Source organism: Cetorhinus maximus, chromosome 4 (assembly GCF_964194155.1).
Source record: "Cetorhinus maximus chromosome 4, sCetMax3.hap1.1, whole genome shotgun sequence".
In the NCBI taxonomy this organism is placed as follows: domain Eukaryota; kingdom Metazoa; phylum Chordata; class Chondrichthyes; order Lamniformes; family Cetorhinidae; genus Cetorhinus; species Cetorhinus maximus.
Genome location: NC_135882.1, coordinates 36,657,134 through 36,679,184, shown reverse-complemented (window position 1 = coordinate 36,679,184; position 22,051 = coordinate 36,657,134). Strand labels below are relative to the sequence as shown.

The 22,051-nt window shown below is 42.3% G+C and overlaps 1 protein-coding gene across 2 annotated transcripts in view; it reads right to left on the bottom strand.

Moving 5' to 3' along the window:
• The window catches only part of oxr1a (oxidation resistance 1a), a 761,068-nt gene that overhangs the window by 6,614 nt on the left and 732,403 nt on the right, over window positions 1-22,051 (bottom strand). For both annotated transcript variants that reach the window (XM_078540076.1, XM_078540077.1), the window contains 3 exons: window positions 14,423-14,575; window positions 13,760-13,855; window positions 1,093-1,166 (listed from right to left, as the gene is read on the bottom strand). In XM_078540076.1, the coding sequence (XP_078396202.1) occupies window positions 1,093-1,166; window positions 13,760-13,855; window positions 14,423-14,575 (323 nt within the window). The remainder of the gene's footprint in view (window positions 1-1,092; window positions 1,167-13,759; window positions 13,856-14,422; window positions 14,576-22,051) is intronic.

Genomic DNA, 22,051 nt, shown 5'->3' with positions numbered 1-22,051 from the left:
GAATGCTAAACAGGTTAGGCCTTTATTCATTAGAGTTTAGAAGAATGAGGGGTGATCTTATTGAAACATACAAGATTCTGAGGGGACTTGAGTGGGTAGATGTTGGGAAGATGTTTCCACTAGTGGGGGAATCTTGAACTAGGGCACAGAATTACAGAATAAGAGGACACTCATTTAAAACAGATGCGAAGGAATTTCTTCTCTCAGAGGGTCTGAATGTCTGGGATTCTCTATCAAAGAGAGTTGTGAAGGCTAGATCACTAAAATTATTTTAAGAGGTGGTAGATATATCGGGAGTTGAGTGCTATGAGGAGCTGGCATGAAAGAGGAGTTGAGGCCTGGGGGAGATCAGCCATGATCTTATTGAATGGTGGGACGGGCTTGCTCCTACTTCTTTTGTTCTTGAAATTTATGCTGCATTTCATCAAGGTGTGATGTCCTTAACTGCACATAGGTCTTTAAATATATTAATTAATATTCTAATCTCTTTTATTCTACTCCTCCTAATATAAAGGCCAGCATCTCTTCTTGAGAAGTTTGAATTTTATAGCAAAGTTCTTATCACCTGGAGTTAAAACTTTTTCTCTACCTGTATTTTCAAAGTGATTTGAAAGCTTGTATTATTTGAGGCCCCTAACCAAGAACGGAAAATGAGAAAGGAAACCAAACCTTCCAGCTTCTAGATTATTCCATTCAGCATATATTGCATAGTCATTTAAAGGACAGCCGGCTTTAGTATTCAAACAGTGAGAAGTACTCACAGCATCTGAATCAGCCATTTCCAGGTTAACAGCTCATCCATCACATCGCTCTTTGTGGGATGAAACAGCTGCTGTGCTTCCTATGTAACAATGACCATGTTCCACAGTAAATTCAGTGTATGAGGTGCTTTTGAGACCTGGTAAGGGGCTATTAAATGTAGATATGCAGTCAACTACTCTTCCAGTGCCATGAACAGTACTCATTTAAACATGTTATTTATATCATTTTGGTTAAAGCTGCACCTCATTCCTTGCATTTATTACCAGCAAGATTGTCTCTTAAATTCAAAAAAGCAATCCATTTAATGTGCTATTAAAACAGATTATTTACCCTCCACCGCCGAAAGCCAAGGAATCCATGTCTCCTTTTATAAAGAACATATTATCACCTGTCCATTTGAAGATCTGAAAAAAAAAACAATACATTTCTTCACTTACTTTGTAGAAGTGCTTCTTTAACTCTGCAGTACTTGCACTATAATAATGAATTAATCCCTCAATTTCTATTCTTCATAAAATGCTGTTTATTCAGTGTTTGGCTCCTGTAACAACTTTCCTGGGAGAAACACAGCTTTTAGACAGAAATACTAAACACATTTTACATTTCAATAGAGATGTGTTTTTAAGTTGTTACTTCTATTTACAAAACAACACATTTAAAGAAAAATACAAACAGAACAGTGAATTGCACCAATCGTAGAATGGTGACAGCACAGAAGGAGGTCAACCGGCTCTGTCGTGTCCATGTCAGGTGCCTGCAAGATAAACTCAGCTAGATCCTGTTTCCCCACATTTTCCTGTAGCCCTGCAACTCTTTCCTCTTCAGATAATTATCTAATTCCCTTTGGAAAGCAGCAACTGAATTGACCTCTACCAAACTTTCGGGCAATGCATTCCAGATCCTAACCACACACTGCATTAAAAAAAAATCCTCATGCCACCTCTGGTTCCTTCACTTTAAATTGGTGGGGTCTTGCTCTCAAGCCTTCTTCCAATGGGAACAGTTATTTCCTATCTGCTTTGCCCAAAAATCATTAGATTTTGAACACCTTTCAAATGTCCAGTCAACCTTCAAACTTGGAGATACAACAGACGGTGAGGATGATGTCAATTGACTGCAAAAGGCTCGCAGGATGGGCAGATAAGTGGCAGATGGAACTTAATGCAAAGTGAGAGGAGATATATTTACGCAGAAAGGAAAAGGGGAGGCAATATAGACTGCCCTTCACTGATTTGTGCATAAATCCCTCCAGGTCCTGTATCCACTTTAGAACTGTACCCTTTATTTTATATTGCCGTTCTTCCTATCAAAGTGAATCACTTCACCCTTCCCTGCATTAAATTTAATTTGCCAGTTATCCACCCATTCCAGCTATGTGCTCTCAAAGTTTATCACTATCCTCTTCACAGTTAACAATACTTCCAAATTTTACATCATCTAAAAACTTTTAAATTGTGTCCAATACACCAAATTCTAGATCCTCAGCACAGATCAAGAAATGCAATGGTCCTAACATTAATTGCTGGGGAACCCCACTACATATCTTTCACCAGTCAGAAAAATAACTACTCTGTTTCCTGTCAATCAGCCAACTTCATATTCATGCCACTATCCCTTTTATTTCATGGGTTTAAACGTTGCTGACAAGCCTGCTATGTCACACATTATCAAATGCCTTTTGATATTTGTACATCATACCAACTGCAGGACCCTCATCCACACTCTGTTACCTCATCAAAAAAAAAGGAAGCCCATAACAATCCCTGTTGACTTTCCATAAATAAATCTACATATGTCCAAGTGACTGCTAATTTTTCCCCTAATCATCATTCTAAAAACTTCCCAACCATTGGCGGTTAAACTGATTGGGTATTGTTGCTGGGCTTATCCTTGTACCTTTTTTTGAATAACGATATAAAATGCAATTCCCCAGGCCTCTGGCACTACTCGTGTATCTAAGGTGGACTGGAAGACTATGGCTAGTACCTCCATAATTTCAACGCTTAGTTCCCTCAGCGAAGGAATACAGGAAATAGGGACAGAAGGTAGTCTGTCACCCATCCAGCCCATCAAGCCTGCTCCAATTTTATGCAGCAATTTCATGGATCATGGCTGACCTTCAGCCACAACGTCATTTTCTCAGTGTCCTAATATTCCTTGACATCTTTAATATCTAAAATTCTATTGATCTCCAATATACTCAATGACCGAACCTCCACAGCCCTCTGGAATAGAGAATTCCATCCTCTGAGTGAAGAACTTCCTCTTCCTCTCAGTCCTAAATGGCCTACCTCTTATTCTGAGATTGTGTCCCCTGGTTCTAGATCCCCGCAACAGAAGGGAGGTGGGGGGGTATCTAGACATCTTTCCTGCATCTGCTGCATCGATCCTGACGCGCCTTGTATGCTTCAATGAGATCACCTCATTCTTCTAAACTTCAGAAAATATAAGCCAAGTCCTCTCCATCCCAGGAATCAGTCTGGTGAACCTTTGTTACACTCCTTCTATGGCAAGTATTTTTCCTTAGGTAAGAACACAAAAACTGCACAATATTCTAGATGTGGTCTCACCAAGGCTCTTTACAATTGCTGCAAGACTCTACTCCTGCCCTGCACTGAAATCCTCTTGTAATAAAGGCTGACATACCATTTGTCTTCCTAATTGCTTGCTGCACCTGCATGGAGCTTTTAGTGACATGTTGGATTCCTATAACACGCAAAGGAAATGGATTTTTCTGCAGAACAAAGCAAAGCTACAAGTCACCTGACCACAGGCCCTTTGTCTGGGAGCTATCGCCAGGAGTTTCAAGAACAAAACAATTATTTTCTCAGCTTCTGGAATACCTCACAGTGAGGTACAGCTCTTTTGTAACCAACAAAAGTAATGAAAGTGCAGATAAACTGGCTCCCCCATCCTGGACTATCATGAGAGAGAGAGAGATCGGAACTCATTATATTGTAAGAGATGCTGATAATTACTTCGTCTCTCTCCTAAAGGGGAACAATGGAATTCTGGCCACAGCATATAAACACAAAAAATAATTTCTCATTGGATTCTGGAACTCGTGTGAACTAATATTCATTTTCTGAGGTCCGTGTATTGTAAAACTCCTGTTCTCTATCTCTCTGCCCCCACTTTACTGCGAGTGCGCGGGGAGTGGAATACGCCAAACACTCCTTTCGCGGATTTGAATGTGGAAAAATAAACTAACCTTCTGAGTTAATCCTAAATTTTCCCAGTTTGCTACAGGTTATTAATAAAATTGGATCACAAAAACTGAGGCATTGAGAAAACACACAACCAATTCTTTTAAAAAGCGATTTCAAAACACCTTCTGCTGGTAGGTGGCAAGAGGAAATCAGTGCAGTTTGACTGTCTCTCTCCTGTCCATACAGACTTACAAGGACACCCAGGTCCCTTTGACTATCAACACTTCCCAATCTCTCACCATTTAAGAAATACTCTGCATTTCTGTTTTTTCTACCGAAGCAGATAACTTTGCATTGCGGTCTCACCAAGGCTCTATACAGTTGCAGCAAGACTTCTTTACTCTGTACTCAAACTGCCTTCCTAATTGCTTGCTGCACCTGCATAGAGCTTTTAGTGACTTGTTGGGTTCCTACAACACGAAAAGAAACCCAATACTTCAATACTTATTGCTATTTTTTAAAAATAGATTTTTCTGCTGAACAAAGTTAGCTGCTACAAGTTACCTGACCACAGGCTCTTTGTCTGGCAGCTATCCCCAGGAGTTTCAAGAACAAAACAATTATTTTCTCAGCTTCTGGAAGATCACTCTTGTAATCAATAAAAGCAGAGGAAGTATTCACATTGTGTTTCATCTGCTATGTTTTTGCCCATTCACATAGAGTGTCTAAATTCTCTTGAAGCCTCTTTGCATCCTCCTCACAACTCAGCTTCCCGCCTAGTTCTATGCAACCAGCAAACTTGGAAATATTACATTTGACCCCACATCATTGATACAGATTGTGAATAGCTGGGGCTCAAGCACTGATCCTTGCAGTATCCCACTAGTCATAGTCTGCCAATCTGAGAATGATCTGTTTATCTGTTTTCTGTCCGTTAACCAATTCTCATTCCATATTACCCCCAATCCCATGTGCTCATGTGGAACCTTATTGAAAGCCTTCTGAAATACCATATACATCCACTGGTTCCCCCTTTTATCCTCAAAGAACTCCAACAGGTTTGTCAAACATCATTTCCCTTCCATAAATCCATGTTGGCTCTATCCAATCTCTACCCAGTCCAGTTACCATATCCTTTGGAATAGATTCTAGCGTTTTCTGTTGTCAGGCTAACAGGTCTGTAGTTCCTCATTTTCTCTCTACCTATATTTTTACATAATGGGGTTACATTTGCTACTTTCCAGTCTGCAGGAACCGTTCCAGGGAATGATCAACAATGCTATCTCTCCAGCCACTTTTTCAACACTCTAGGATGTTGATCATCGGGTCCAGGGGATTAATGAACTTTCAGTCCATGCATTAATTTCTCCAGTGCTACTTTTTTACTAATACTAATTTCTTTCAGTTCCTCATTTCTGCTAATCCCTTGAATCTCTAGTATTTTTGGGAGGTTTTCCGTATCTTCCTCTGTGAAGACACACAAGGTCTTTGTTTATTTTCTCTGCCATTTCCTTATTCACCATGATAAATCCTCCTGTCTCTGCCTGTAAGGGTCCATATTTGTCTTTGCTGATATTTTCCTTTTTGTTTTGTTTGTATTTATGTTTCTCACTTTGTATTCTATTTCTCTTTATCAGTTTCTTGGTCCTCCTTTGCTGAATTCTAAAATGTTCGCAACCCTCAGACTTACTACTTTTTTTGGTAATTTTCTAAGCCTCTTCCTTTAATCTAATACAATCCTTAACTTTTCAGCCATGGTTGAATCACCTTACTTGTTGGGTTTTTGATCCTCAAAGGAACGTAAATTTGTTGTAAACCGTGTATTAATTTTTTAAATGCTAGCCATTGCCTGTCTACTGTCAAACCTTTTAATTTAGTTTTCTAATCTACAACAGCCAATTTGGCCCTCATACCTCCATAGTTCCCACTGTTTAGATTTAAGACCCTCGTTTTGAATTGAACTACATCACTTTCGAACTTAATGTAAAAGTCAAACAATGTAAAACTCTATCATATTATGGTCACTCTTCTCTAAAGGCTCCTTTATAACAAGATTACTAATTAACTCTTTCTCATGGCAGGGTTTTACACCTAGTCTAAAATAGATAAAAGCTTATTTAGCTGTGGATGCTGGAAATCTGAAATGAACACAGAAAATGCTGGAAAAACTCAGCAGATCTGGCAGCATCTGTGGAGAGAGAAACAGAGTTAAGTGTTTCGAGTCCACAGCCATTCTCTATTTGGTTCCTCAACATACTGTTCTAGAAAACCAATTCATATACATTCTAGGAATTCATCCTCCATAGCATTAGAGGTTTACCCAGCCTATATGCAGATTCAAGTCCTCCATGATTATTGTATTACCCTTGGTACATGCACCTCTAATTTCCTGATTTATACTGTGCCCCTAACTTTCTTGAAGAAGGTACATATGTAGACCATGGCAACTGGATCCTCCCCCTCCCACTGCAAGTTCCTCTCCAGCCCAGAGCAGATCACAGAATTGTTATGGTGCAGAAGGAGACCATCGTGTCTGCACAGGCTCTCCAAATGAACATTATGGCTCAGTGCCATTTCCCCTGCCTTTTCCCTGCAACCCTGCATGTTGCTTCCATTTAAATAATCATCTAATGTCCTCTTGAATGCCTCGATTGAACCTGCCTCGACCACACTTCCAGGCAGTGCATTCCCGACCCGAGCCACTCGCTGTGTGAAAAAGTTTTTTCTCACATTGCATGTGCTTCTTTTGCAAATCACTTTAAATCTGTGACCTATCGTTCTCGATCCTTTTATGAGGGAACTGTTTCTCTCTATCTACTCTGTCCAGCCCCCCAAGATTTTGAACACCCTTTTTAGCCTTCTCCTCTCCAATGACAACATTCCCAACTTCTCCAATCTATTTTCGTAACTTAAGTTTCTCATCCTTGGAATCTTGAAAATCTTTTCTGCACTCTCTCCTTCCTAAAGTTTGGCATCCAGAGCTGTACACAATACTCCAGCTGAGGTCTAACTAGTGTCCTAAATAAGTTCAGCAAAACCTCTATGTCCCTATGAATAAAGGCTAGTATATGCTTTATTAACTGCTCTTTCTACCTGTCCTGCCACCTTTAATAACTTAAGCACATATACACCCAGGTCCCTCTGCTCCTGCGCACCCTTTAGAGTTGTACCTCTTATTTTATATTATATTGTGTCTCCACGTTCTGCCTACCAAAATGAATCACCTCACACTTCTCTGCATTGAACTTCATCTGCCACCACAGATGCCCATTATGTTCTTTAAAGTTCCATACTGTCCTCCTCTCAGTTTACAAAGCTTCCAAGTTTTGTATCAACCAAAATCTTTGATATTGTTCCCTGCACACCAAGATCTAGATCATTAATATATGTCAGGAAAAGCAAGGTCCTAATACCGACCCCTGGGGAACTCCACTACAAACCTCCAGCCCAATAAATGCTCATTAACTATTCCTCGCTGTTTCCTATTATTCAGCCAATTTTGTATCCAAAACAAAAACAAAAACAAAAATACCTGGAAAAACTCAGCAGATCTGACAGCATCTGCGGAGAGGAATACAATTTTGTACCCACATTGCTACTGTCCCTTTTATTCCATGAGCTTTAACTTTTCTCATAAGTCTATTGTGCAGCACTGTATCGAATGCCTTCTGGAAGTCTATGTAAATCACATCAACAGCTTTACCTTCATCAAACCTCTGTTACCTCTTCAAAAAAAAAACACTCCAGCAAGTTAGTTAAACAAGATTTTCCCTAAGAAACCCATGCTGTCTGTTCCTAATCAGTACACACTGTGACTATTAATCACTGAAGTTAAACTGACTGGTCTGTAATTGCTGGTCTTATTCTTACAACCTTTTTTGAACAAGGGCATAATGTTTGTAATTCTCCAGTCCTCTGGCACCTCCTAAGTCTAGGGAAGGCTGAAAGATCATGGCCAATGCCCCTGCAATTTCCATTCTCACTTCCTGCAATATCGTTGGATGCTTCTCATCCAGTTCCAGTGCCTTGTCAACTTTAAGTACCAACAGTTTATCCAATATCTTCTCCTTAGCAATTTTAAACCCTTCACGTGACAGAGTTTCCTCCTCTATCACCATGGCCTGGGCAGCATCTGGGCACAAAGTGTTGATTTAACACCTCAGCCATGCCCCCTGCCGCCATGTGTAATTTTGGTCCCTAATCAGCCCAAGTCCTCCTTTTACTATTTGTGTTCTTCTCTTATTTGCTTCTTCATCTCTCCTCTGAACCTTCTGTATTCAGCTTGCTTCTCAACTGTATTTTCTACTTGACACCTGTTGTAAGTACATTTCTTCTTCTTTACCTTCACTTCTATCTCCTTTTTCATCCAGGGAGCTCTGCATTTGTTTGTCCTACCCTTCCCTTGACTGTGCTCGAACCATTTCTTCTTTGAAGGTAGCCCATTGTTCAGCTACAGTTTCTCCCGCCAACTTTTGGTTCCAGTCTATCCGGCCCAGCTCCGTTCTGGTCCACTGAAGCCGGCTCTCCTTCAGTTAATTATTCTTACTCTGGATTGCCCATTGTCTTTTTCTACCATCATCCTAAACCTTATGATACAATGATCACTGTCTCTTAAATGTCCCCGATTGTTGATCTACTTGGCCCACTTCATTTCCAAGAACCAGGTCTAGCAGTGCCTCCTTTCTTGTTGGCCTATACACATACTGCTGTAGAAAATTATCCTGAACACACTCTAGCAACTCTTGCTCTCACTATCCCAGTCTATATTCAGGTAATTAAGGTCCCCCATTATAACTACTCTATAATGTTGGCACCTCTCTGGAATTTCCCTGCAGATTTGTTCTTCCCACTAATTGGTGGCCCATAGACTACACCGAACAATGTGACTGCACCTTTTGTTCCTTAGCTCTAGCCAAATTGATTCTGTCTTTGAACCCTCTGGGACATCCTCTTTCTCCAGCACTGCTCTGCTCTCCTTAACCAATACAGCCCATCTTTCCCTTCCTGCCCTATCTTTCCTGAACACCTTGTACCCAGGAGTATTTAACACCCAGTCCTGCCCTTCCTTGAGGCAGGTCTCTCTTATCACCACAATATCATAATTCTGCACCTGTAACTCACCAATCTCATTTACTATACTCTGTGCATTCACATACTTATAGACTTCATTACTTTCTCCCTTATTCTGACTCTGCCTATTAACTTATTACTTCCAATTCTAGTGCTACTGTCTCTCCCAGTATTTTGTAGACCTTACTTATTACTTTCAAATATTCTCTCCTGGTTCCCACGCCCTGTCAAATTAGTTTAAACCCCCAACAGCACTAGCTCTGTTCAGATGCAACCCTTGGCTTGTACAGGTGCCATCTCCCCCAGAGCCAGTCCCAGTTTCCCAAAAATCTAAAGCCCTCCCTCCTGCACCATCTTTCCAGCCATGCATTCATCTGCCTTATCCTCCTATACTCACTTGCACATGGTGCTAGTAGTAATCCAGGGATTACTACTTTTGAGGTCCAGCTTGTTAATTTTCTACCTAGCTCCCTAATTCTGTCCACAGGACCACAACCCCCTTCCATCGAAGTCACTGGTAGCAACGTGGACGGCGACCTCTGGCTACTCACCCTCCTCCAGAAGAATGTCCTGCAGCCATGGCACCAGGGAGGTAACATACCATCCTAGAGTCATGTCTACAGCCACAGAAACACCTGTCTGTTCCCCTAACTCACGAATCCCCTATCACTATTGCTCTTCCGTTCTTCCTCCCCTCCTGTGGTGCCACAAACTTGGCTCTGACTGCACTCCTGAGGAACCAATGCCCTCATCAGTATCCAAAACGGAAAACTGATGTCCCAAACCTTGGCATTGGAAAGGCAACACAGCCTTCTAGACTCTCGTTCTCGGCTGCAGAGAACTTTGTCTATCCCCCTGACTATACTGACCCCTACTACCACTACAGCCCTATGCCATGGTCAGTTTGCTCACCCACCCTGAAGCCCCTGCTTTCGTCCATATGGCTGCAAGGTCCTTGAACCAGTTGGACAATTACAAGGGCCAAGGCTCCTCCACTCTACCTTCTCGATCCCCATATATCCCCATCTCACAGTCACACCTACCTGTCCCTGACTATGGACCAACTGAGATGACCCTATCCTACTGCATAGTAGAGCATAGCATCCAGGTAACTTCTTCCCTTCCCCCCACCCCCCCCCACCCCACCCCCACAGTGTGTTACAAGTGTCTGCAGCTTGGCATCTTGCTCAAGTTCCTCCAGCTGCAGATAGCTAATGCACACGTGTTTGCCTTGGATCATGCAGGTGTCCACGAGCTCACATCTTCTGCAGCTGCCACACATCACCTGTCCTGCCAACTTTGTATCATTTACTATTTTGCTGATTAAATTTTAATAACTGTCTCTCGTTCTACCTGTGCTTTTATTCTTATTTCAACAAATGCCTTGAATGAAATTCCAATTACTAAAATTTCTTGAGATTTGAACGATAAATGAGAAAAATACTCACCAATCAATCAACTACCTGTTTTCCGGTGATGTCACACTTTGATTTTTCTCAGAAAGCTGTTGGTCCCGCTCTGGATCCACGGCTTGTACTGGATAGCTTTTTTAGGTGCTGCTGCTTGTCTTCAGGCCCTCCTCTCTCCTGCTCTTTTAGGGGCTGCTGCCTGTTTCTGGGTCCTCGTCTCTCCTGCAATTTTGGCTCGGGTGGCTTATTAACTTTAAGCAAAGCCAGCCTATCCAATACCACTTCATCATCAATTTTTAGCCCATCCAGTGCATCAACTTTTGCTATGATCTGGGCTTTCACTTCTTCCTTGGAAAAATATTCGTTTAGTACCTGAGCCATGGCCCCTGCCACCATGTATAAATCCACTTTTTGGTTCCTAAATGGCTGTGCTCCTCCTCTACCACACTTTACTTCCATAAGCCTATGGAAGACTTTTGGATTCCCTTTTATGTTAGTTGTCAGTCTCTTCTCATACTTTCTCTCTATTTCTCATTTCTATTTTCACTTTTCCTCTGAACTTTCTATATTCAGCCTGCTTTTCAACTGTATTATCCACCCGACATGCTTTTTCTGCTTTATCTACCTTTTCGATCCCCATATATCCCTGCTCTATCCCTTGCTCATGCAGCAAGTTTGTCTCATCTTTCCCCAACTGTACTTTGACTGTACCCAAACTATCTCCTCTTTGAATGCAGGGTACAGTTAATACTGGCAGGATATAAGATGACTTGTAGAACGGGTGAGTAAATGGTAAATTAACTTCAAGTCATAATTTTGCCACTCACATCTCCTTTAGACACATCCTTTGTTACTTGCCCTAACCCTCCCTTTGGCCTTGCGCATTAAACACTTCTGTTATTTAATCTCTCCTGCTCGCCACCCTATTTCAAACCTTATCTTTTGCTCTTTTTTCTTTCAATTGCTGAAAACCCATTACATTTCAAACTTTTCCCAGTTCTGAAGAAAGGTCATTGACCCGAAACATTAACTCCAATTCTCTCTCCACAGATGCTGCCAGGCCTGCTAAATATTTCCAGCATTTTGTTTTTATTTCTGATGTCATCCAAGCTTTGGAATTAATTTCATAATCAACTGGTTAGAATTTTCACCTTTTTGCTATTATAAGAATTTTTGGTGGTGACAAGAATTGAAATACTGTTGTTGTGCTGTTTACCCTATGTATGCCGTTCTCCCCTGATGCACTCGGTTTTGGCTGGGGGTGCACTTAAAAATAAAGATTTGACATTCTCAATAATCTTTGTACTGAATTACGATTGTTGGGGGGGGAGCTGATAACTTCTGCAGATGTGGAAGCAGCTGTAGTGTGGCAAGTGGGCACCAAGTGAGGAGCAGCAGCAATTAAAGGAATGAGTGAAATCTGGAAAGTTCACTATGGTGAAATAGTGAAGGAGTGAGGTAAGATGAGGATCTTACATCAAGTTCCAATGACTTCCAACAAGCTCATGTTGGGTTGGGGGAGGAGAGCAGCCACACTCTTTTGGCAAAGCCAGAAACAACAATGGGCCTGATGCCCCCATCTTAACTGATTGCTCCTTGCTTGGGTCTCTTAAGAATTTGTAGCTGGGGCCTGAGGCACATCTGAAATTGGGCCTCAATTAATAACAGGCAAGTTACTCGCATATCTTGCACCTCCGGATGCAACACACCTGAAGTCAGGGAACAACTTCAGTCCTGTTGACATTGCTGACTTCTAGGAGCTGGAAAAAGCCAACATATAGGGTACAGTAGATTGCGATTGTGTTACCAGACACTGAGTTCACTTCTCATCATTGATGGATTGAGAATTTGAATTAAGGTAATTAAGTCTCAAGGTAAAATCAATGAAATAACCATGAAGCCGCCATATTATCATCAAAATCAAATGGGTTCACTAATGTTCTTTAGGGAAGGGAACTTGTCGCTCTTACTCAGACTGATGTGACTCCAATCACATCAACATGTTTACTTCAGTGCCTTATGAAGACATCTGGTTCTTTTGTTTGGATCACGGTTTGTCATTGCTCTCAGATGCATGTAGTGGTCTATCAGATTTGTTCACAAACCCCATTTACTTTTGTGGTAACCACATCCAGTTGAATAAGTTCCGCTGATTAAAAACATAAAAAGATTTGCATGGTTCTGTGATTTCTAAACCCCAAACGTCCAACAACAGTTATCCCAACAGTGAAGTGGGAGTAATTAATTTCTCCTACTTAAGTTTAGTTAAAATGTAGCCTGCTCCAATGACTAAATAACTATTTAAACCAAATTTTCACTCAATCTATATTGAAATCTGTTACCTGTATATTGGCTTAACCTTTGCTGATTGTGAGCTTTCAGTTTTGGAGGACTATGACATTGCCAAGCAAGCCATTTGCTTGCATCAGGCTGCTTCCTGAGGTTCAAGGCAGAAGCTGACTACCACCTTCTTGGGGCAACTAGCCCACAGCCCAAGAAAGCATTTTTAAAATAAAACGTCATTAAAATCTGGAAGACAGATAAAACCAGGAACAGAGCAAACTTGGTAAAAGAGATCTGGAAATCACTGCTAGGGCCACGACTTTTCTTGATAAATAAAAATGACTTGCATTTTAGAACACAGAGGAAAAAAAATTAAAATTTGCTGACGCCAGAACTGGAGTTGTGACGAACAGTGAGGATCTTGGGCTTCGTAGAGGTATTGAGGTTAAAGAGGTTATGCCGAACCTTTATAAAGCTCTGGTTAGGCCACAACTAGAGTATTGCACCCAGGTCTGGTCATCATATTTTAGGAAGGATGGGAGGGACCTAGATAGGGTTCAGAGGAGATTTACCAGAATCCTTTGAGGCATGAAGGATTTTAGCTATGATGTTAGGTTGTTCTCCTTGAACCAAAGGAAATTGAGGGGGTTATTTGATATAGGTGTACAAAATTATGACAGGTAGACAAAGAAAAGTTGTTTCTATTTGCTAATTGTACAAGGATTATGGAACTCAGATTTAAGGTTTTGGGCAAGAGACGCAAGTAGGGATGTGAGGAAGAGCTTTATCACAGAGCGGGTGGTAATGACCTGGAACTCACTGTCCATGAGGAAGGTGATCAATGACTTCCAAAGAAAATTTGATGGGCACTTAAGGGAAATAACCTTGAAGTGGTATGGGCATAGAGTGGGGAATGAGATGACTGGACTGCTCCAGACAACAGCGCACGGCATGTACTTGATGGGCCAAATGGCCTCATTCATTGCTGTATTAATAATGACTGAATGACCAAAAAATGACTAAAATTTGAAATAAACTTAAATTACCAAAACATTAAGTAATTCCTAACTGATTAATTATTTTTACCTTAAATTCAGGATAAAATGTAAAAAGGAAGGTCTCCCCAGTTCCATAAAAACAATCGCTAACCTTGAATGGTTCAGATGCTAGAGCACCAAATAGCTGCAGATATAAAATAGAACAATGGAAGTCAGTTAATGAGGACATGGTTAATAGAGAGCATTTCTTAAGCTACCAACTGATTTGATTTACCACCCTCCTGACACCTGTTCACATTTACACCAATGGCCACTTCATCATCATGCTTGCGCAGTGCCCTCCAGAGCTAGTGCTGCCCAACCTCAAATTTAAATGGGTGTTCACCAGGTATAGCAGGTAGAATGGGTAGTGGAGCAATGGAGAACAGAGCTGACAGTCACGTCTGGGTGTACGATGTAACACTTCAGCAAGCAGCAGCAGGCAGGATTAATGCATTACAAAACTGCGAGAACTACCATTGAGATAAAAGGGAGAAGTCAAAGGTAACACAGAATAGAGTAGTGCAGGAAAGAAATATATTGTGTGCACATGTACAAATTAATAGATTTCCTGCATTTTTGCAGAAAATTTCAGTATTTGAAATGTTAATACTTTGTTCACAGTTAACAGTGCCGTATATAATAAACAATCTTTTTCTAAAATTCGTGAAATAAAAAATAGCGTTCTGCTTTTTAAATGCCCATTCCATACCTGGCCATCGCTGTCTTTAATTACTAGCAGCATTGGTGTATCGACACCTGTCATACTACGGTACAGTGTTTTCAGGCTCATGCCATGTTTAGCAGTACTATAAATTAGAGTCCATGGGTAACCAACAGTCCGTGGAGGCAGATTTTTTGCAAGCTGAAATCCATACAAAAAAATTAAGAGTGAATACAAAAAGATTCAAATACATTTTGATTACCAATATTATTCCCACCACCACTAACAACAACAAAATTCGCCAGTTCTCTGGGTAAAGAAAATAGAGGTACAGGTCACATGTATTTATTCCAGGGGTTAGTGGGGGATCTGTGTGGAGCGTTCCAATCAGCTGCCCACAGTTGCATGAAGCTGGTGACTGACTTCAAGCGGGTCATGTCATTTCCGGACGGACAAGGCTGGGCTGGCTGAGCGAGCCAGAGGCTTTGCTGCAATTGCTGGGATCCCCTGCATCCAGGATGCCATCGATGATCCGGATGCCGGCTCCACTCCATGAAGGTCCAGATAGTTTGTGACCACACAGCGCAGATTCTCCAAGTCTGTACAAGGTACCCTGGCAGTTCCCATGACACATACATTCTCTGACATTCACAGGTGCCAAGGCTCCAGATCAACTGTATGGATGGCTGCTGGGTGACAAGGACTATCCATTGGGAAGGTGGCTTATGACGCCTCTCCGGCACCCAAGAACAGAAGCAGAGCAGAGGTATAATAGCAGTCATGCCTTCACAGGGACAGTGAGAGAGGACCACAGTTCACCTGAAGGTGAGATTCAGATGCCTGGTCCATTCAGGGGGTACTTCAATGAGTGTGTCTCTTGATAGTCATTGCACGCTGCACTCTCTACAATCTGGCCAGTGGTGGATCAGGAGCCTGGGGAAGAACACGGTGAGCACGTGGAACCTTCAGGGAGGCAGGGGCACCAGGGAGGCCTTGATTCAATGCTCCTTCAGCTCGTCTGCCAAAGCACTGCTTCCATTTTATGCCTCCTTACCGAACGTTTGAAATGACCCACTCCAAAGTCCACTCAGTGCCTGTGCAATAAAGTTTAGAGCCATTCACATCCAGCATGAAATACTGGCATGCCCTGCACCTACAGAACAAGTAAAGCATACTCAGGCCATTAACGCAAACGCAAAGTTTATATAATGTTGGCACTCACTGAAAATGAACATAATATAAGGTGTTAATGGTTGCAGCAGTAAACAAATTAAGAAAACACGGCAGAACAGAAGATCACCTGTGAAAAGTCCCTCTTGTGCTCATGGTGCTTTAAACTTACCCTTGCGACCACCCTCCGCCCCCGGCTACCTCGCTGGCAGCAGCATTGGAGGCAGCCTGCTGACTGTGCTGTCCTGTTAGCCTGGATGACCTTGGCAGTCGTCCTCTGGCCAGTCGAGTCTATGCAGGCCCTGCCTGGGAGGGAGTAGCCAGTGCCGTGGCTGGACTCAGTCATCATGGCCTCAACAGATGCCACAGTCCCTGGCAGAGGAGCTGCTACTGTCATCCAGAGTGCCCTGGGAGGAGCCCGCAGAGACAACAAGATCATCGTGCACCAAAGTGAAGTAGGTCTGGACCTCCCTGCTCGTCACTGATGGACAGGCAGCTGGCAGAGATACTAGGTGCCTCATCCATCTCTCACACTGGCAGTGACCTCCTGAGATCATTGCCTGTGCGAGGGCTTGCAGGTCCGTGCGCAACCCCAAGAACCCCTTATTCTGTTCCTGGAGCTGCCTCCCCATGAGGGTTGTCACTCACTCAATGGAGGAGGTAGTGCGTTCGGTGCTGTGGGTCAACACAGTACACACGCTCCGCATGGACTCCTCCATGACAGGCCATGGCATGCAAACCCTCAGGAATCGCCACCAGATCCTGCCATGCTCCCTGGTAGACATCCAGCATTTACCGCCCAATGGACAACTCCAGAGGCTCATCATCTGCCTTGGACTCAGCATGTCCTGGTCTCCGGCAGTCCTCCCACTGCCAGTGCCCTGGACACTCTCTGCTTCCACCTGCTCCTCATGTGAGTGTGCCGTGCCCTTACCGCTGTGCACTGACATTGTAGCAGATGATCTAACGCCCACTGAGGTATCTGCACTGGTGCCTGGTGCAGAAAGGAGATGTGACACAGGTGCATCTGATGGGCACTGCTCCTCTGGTGTCAAGGGTGGCTCATCAGGGTCCTGCAATCGTTTGCTGGATGGCGAGTCTAGGGGAGAAAAAAGACATCATTAGTATTAGTCATCACACTGTCACTGTGCATTCTAGGCAGGCTGGTGAGACAATGAAGATCTGCATCATGGTGCCATCGCCCTTCAATGAACAATGGGGACTCTGGGTGAGGTTTCCATTACAGATGACACAACACAACAACGTTTACACACGCTGACACTCTCACATCTGTGCACTGCACTCTTACCTTCGCCAGAGACCCCTGCCTCTCCACGACAGCTGTAATAAGCTGGGCGCGGATACTCCATCTCTAAGACATCTATCTCGTTCCTCGTCAATATGAGGTGTGGGGGGCCTCTGCCTGTCCTTGACCTCTCGATGTTGTTATGGCTTCTCTTCTCCTGAAAGGACAGAGGAGCACTGATTAGTCTATTTTCTACCTGCAGTGCCATTGCAGTCTGGCCAACCCCACCTGAGGAACATCTTGCAGGGTACATCCGAGTCGTGGCCTTGAACCTGCAAAGCAATCAGGCCAAGCTGCCAGAGCTCACCGCCTTGGCTGGCGCCCATGTCATTTACAGTTGGCGGTCAGACTCTTACCCCGAGCACCACGGAGGGATGGCCATCTGTTCTCCACATAGGTCCATGCAACTCGGTACTCACCCTTGCTGAGCGCAGCAGATCATTGAACCTTATTGTGCGCTGCACAACATCATGGCCGCTGACCTGGGCAGCCACCTCTGCCCGTACTTTCTTAGTCAGGTGCAGTAGCCTCCTCTTGCCATCCCTGGGAATGAGGATGTCCCACCTGGCACTGACCTCCTCCCACAAGCATTCCGAGACATTCATCTGAGACCCGGGGGGGCAAATGGCCACAGGACTTGACCTGGCCTGCCCAGCAGGTGCAGATGCCATATCAGCTGGAAAAAATGTTTTGTCAAACAACTCCATTGGACCCAGCGCCCGACAGGCTCCTGCCCCCGTCCAGCCCTTCCAACTATTGAGCAGACACGTTTCATGCTGAGCGGCCCTTAATTGGCCACCCAGCGTGAAATTGCTTTGGAAACACAATCTCGCCCAGGTGCGGTTTGTACATCCAATCCTGGGCCCACCGACTTGGCACACATGCCATGCGTAAAATTCAGGCCTATATTTCACTGAAAATTTATGGAAATGCAAATTGATAATGGGTTAGAATTTCTTTTCAAAATAAGGACGTGTTATTTTGTGTTCAGTTATTTAATGTGCAGCAATGGCACATTTTAAATTTTAGAAGTGCCAAATTTAAAATAAAAAACACTTTAAATATATTTTCTGTGTCTCTTCCCGCTCTATCCAATGTTTTTTTTCCCTTCCCATTTCTCCTTCTGTATCTGGTTTGACATTAGAGTAGGTGAATTCAATTTACACTTCTCAGTTCTTGTACTGTTTATCCCACAAATCTGCAATCTGAATGACTAAGGAGATGACAACCATTTGCCCTGTTCATCTGTGTCCCAAATACTAAGGTTTCTTCACTATACTCATGGTTACAACAAATTGCTATGCAAAAAATTTACATGTGCAAAGGCTAGTTTAACTAACAATGGATGCCATTAGATGCCTGACTATAGCAAATTATGGCCAAAAGCCACGGATTTCAATGCTGCACCTGGGACCTGACAGGCATTACCTCCAATTATCTATCTCCTTAATCAAAGAAAAAAAATGAAGAACTATGGAAAGGACATAAGGTGAATTAGAAAGAGAAGTGCAGAGCGGGGAAGGAAGAGGATGAATCAAGAGAAAAGAGACCGAAGATAATGTCTTGCCTCTCTTATAAGAGGACAGTATAACCCAGTTGCATTTGAGAATTGTTGTATTGATCTGTTAGAAGTTAATGAGTGAATAATAGGTGTGCAAAATTTACAAACATTCATGACCCACAAAGAACACAACCATCCTGATCGGAAGCAGATTTTATTGGGACAGAATTGCTAGCCTGAAGAAGACCCAAGGCCCACTAAAATTGCCTTCAACAGTCCTAGATGCTCAATACAATAATTGAGTTGTTGACTAATCATAGCAATCAATCTCTATATTAATTAGTTTACACCAGGCCCAGGAATGACCCAAGTCACCATTTTCCTCCCAAGTCTGCTACACTTATCATGGCAGTGTCAGTTTAGGACCATAAATCGTGTCACTAACAGAGTCCTTATATGTCAATTATCATCCGTACTTAGCTGTTGTGAAATTAATTTGCATTAATTCCAACAATTTTGTAACACAATACTAATTTCAATGTGGAGGTTCTTTGCCAAAGTTGCAATTTTTGGTGCAAATCATGCAGTAATTTATAACAAATCAGAATCATAGCATCACTTCTTCACTGCAAATAACCTTTTATTTAAAAAAAGAGCCATGACCACAAATAATGATGAGTGTTGTTTATCTTTCTGGCAGTTTCTATATCCATATTGAGTGGTCCAGAAAAGTAACCAGAAAAGTGGTGTTGTACCTGCCTCATTTATACTGCAGCACTGATTCCATAATATTGCTCAATAAATTGTGTAGCTGTTTAAAAAGTATAATTTGTAACAATTTTGTGGAAGCTACATGTTCGTTGATGGCTTGGGGTGCTCTCGAAAGACCAATGATTAGAAAAGCACTCAGCTGATTTGTAGGTTGCGGCTGAAAAAAAAGTCAAAGGGCCTGAAATGAAAAGAAAATGGTATTCTACTCTTTTTGTCTATAATTTCTGCAAGCTTTGTTTAAATAAAGGTAATGTAACTCATGATGGCTGGGGGTGGGGTGTGGGAAAGTCTAAATGAGGAAGTCTGACGTAATCTTTACATTCAAAACAGTAGCTTGAAGATGGCTGGGGAAACTTACTGAAGCACAAATGAGTTTAAGAGGAGTAACTTAAAAACAACAGCACAAATACTGTTTTCAAAAACCAGATCAGTTGTAAAGCACATACTTTTAGAATGTGATGGGCAATGGCTATAAGGCATTTAAGTTTATTTTCTCAGAAATGATTTGAACTGAAGAGATTAAGGGACATGGTAAGAATGCAGGTAGTTAGAACTGAGATTCAGCTAAAAGATACCAAAGATCTTTGGGCTGAATAGCCTTACTGCACTTTATCTTAAGACCCATCCAAAACAGGAAACAAGTTCACAACTGCATCCACAATTGAAAGCACAAAATGCAGAGATTTGTCAGGTTCACTCGCCATAAAAAAGCTCTCCCAAGTGCTTCCCAGTTAGGGCTGTTTTAGCAGCAGATATTTTAATACATTTAGTTAGATAACAGGTCATAAAAAGTTAGGCTTATCTAGTGTCTATCATATTCCAGAATGTCCTAGAGTATTTCACAGCAAGTTTAAACAATAGCCAAATTTAACACAGCAAGAACTGTTTTGGACTGGGCTGTTTTAGGAAATGAAACTGGGCAGACAGAATGAGTGACAGTGGGAGAGTAGTGATCATAATTCAGTTAGTTTCAACTTAATTATGGAAAAGGACAAAGATAACTACAAATCAGCTTTATCTTTTTTCTAAGCTGAAGAGTGATTTAACAAGAATGGACTGGAAACAACTACTTGAAGTTAACTTAAATTCCTGTCAGAGCAGTGGGAGGAATTCAAATGGGAGCTTCAAGGGGTTCAGAAGGACGGCCAAATCGAGAGCCCCATGGTGATAAGGAGCTTACAAGGCAGAAAAGGAAAGCTTATGTCAGACACGGAGAACTCAATGCTACAGAAGGCAAAGAGGTCTATAGAGAGGGGAATGAAATCAGAAAGGAAATTAGGAAAGCAAAGAAAGTGCATGAAAGAATTGGTAAGCAAAATCAAGCAGAACCTGAAGATGTTTTAACCAATACATTAAAAGGATAACTAAGGAAAGAGTAGAGCCCATAAAAGACCAAAATGGTTTGGAGGCCGAGAATGTGGGTATGGTTCTTAATGGCACTTTAAGGCGGCTAATGGGATCCTATCCTTTATTACAAGGGAAATTGAACATAAAAGGATGTTATACAGGGCATTGGTGAGACCACATCTCAAATAGTGTATGCAGTTTTCATCTCCTTATTTAAGGAAGGATGTTAATGCATTGAAGGTGGTTCAGAGGAGGTTTACTAGATTGATACCTGGAATGATAGGATAGGTTGGACAGTCTGGGCTTATTTCCACTAGAGTTTAAAAGAGCAAGGGGTGACTTGATTAAAGTATATAAGATCCTGAACGGTCTTGACAAGGTGGTCGTGGAAAGGATGCTTCCTTTTGTGGATAAGTCTCGAACTAGAGGACATTGTTTTAAAATTAGGGGTTTCCCTTTTAGGACAGAGATGAGCAGAAATTTTCTTCTCTCAGAGGGTTGTGCAACTTTGGAACTCTGCCTTAGAAGGCAGTGGAGGCAGGGTCATTGAATATTTTAAGGCAGAGGTAGATAGGTTTTTGTTAGGCAAGGGAATCAAAGGGATGGGAATGTGGAATTCGAAACACAATCAGATCAGCCATGATCTTATTGAATGGTAGAGCAGGCTCGAGGGGGATGGCCTACTCCTGCTCCCATGTCCTTACGTATGTTCTTATGTACGTTGCACCTGTCTTCACAAAAGAGGGGAACGATGCAGATATTCTAGTTGAGGCGGAAGAGGAATGTGAAGTATTGGATGCGACAAACATAGGGAATGGTGTTGGAGAAATGGGTTTTGATCCATGGGGCACTGGCACCAGTACTGGGGAAAGTGGAAGCTGTACCACTGGGATAGACTTCGCCTGAACCATGCTAGGATCAGTGCTGTGGCAAGTTGTTTAACTAGGGAGCTATGGAAAGGCTTTAAACTAAAGAGAGTTGGGGGGTAAGGGATCATGCAAGAGGGGATGTAGTAAATCAAAGGGAAAAAAGATGAGGTAATAGAGCAGGGTAGTGATTTGGGTAACCAGCATGTGGCAGAAAGGGACAGAGAGTCAGAGGGTACAAACTTAAGAGTGCATTAGCAGTTAAGGCCAGAGATTGTAAAAATGGGAAAAGGACAGAGTTAAAGACTACTCGTCTGAATGCAAGAATGCATGCATAACAAAATGGATGAATTGTTAGCGCAGATAGAAATAAATACGTATGACCTAATAGCCATCACAGACACATGGTTACAGCATGACCAAAACCTGAATATTGAAGGGTGTTTAACATTTCAAAAAGGTAGGAAGCCAGGAAAAGGTGGCACAGTATCTCTATTAGAAATGTCATTAGTATGTTAGTGAGAGACTTAGCTCAAAACAGCAAGGCTTGGAATCAGTTTGGGATAAGATATAGGATAAGCAAGAGGTCATTTGTGGGAGTATAGGCCCCCTAACAGCAGTTACACAGTAGGAAAGGGTACAGGAGGAAATGAATGGGGCATGTAAGAAAGATACCACAATAACCATGGATGACTTTAATCTACATGTTGATTGGG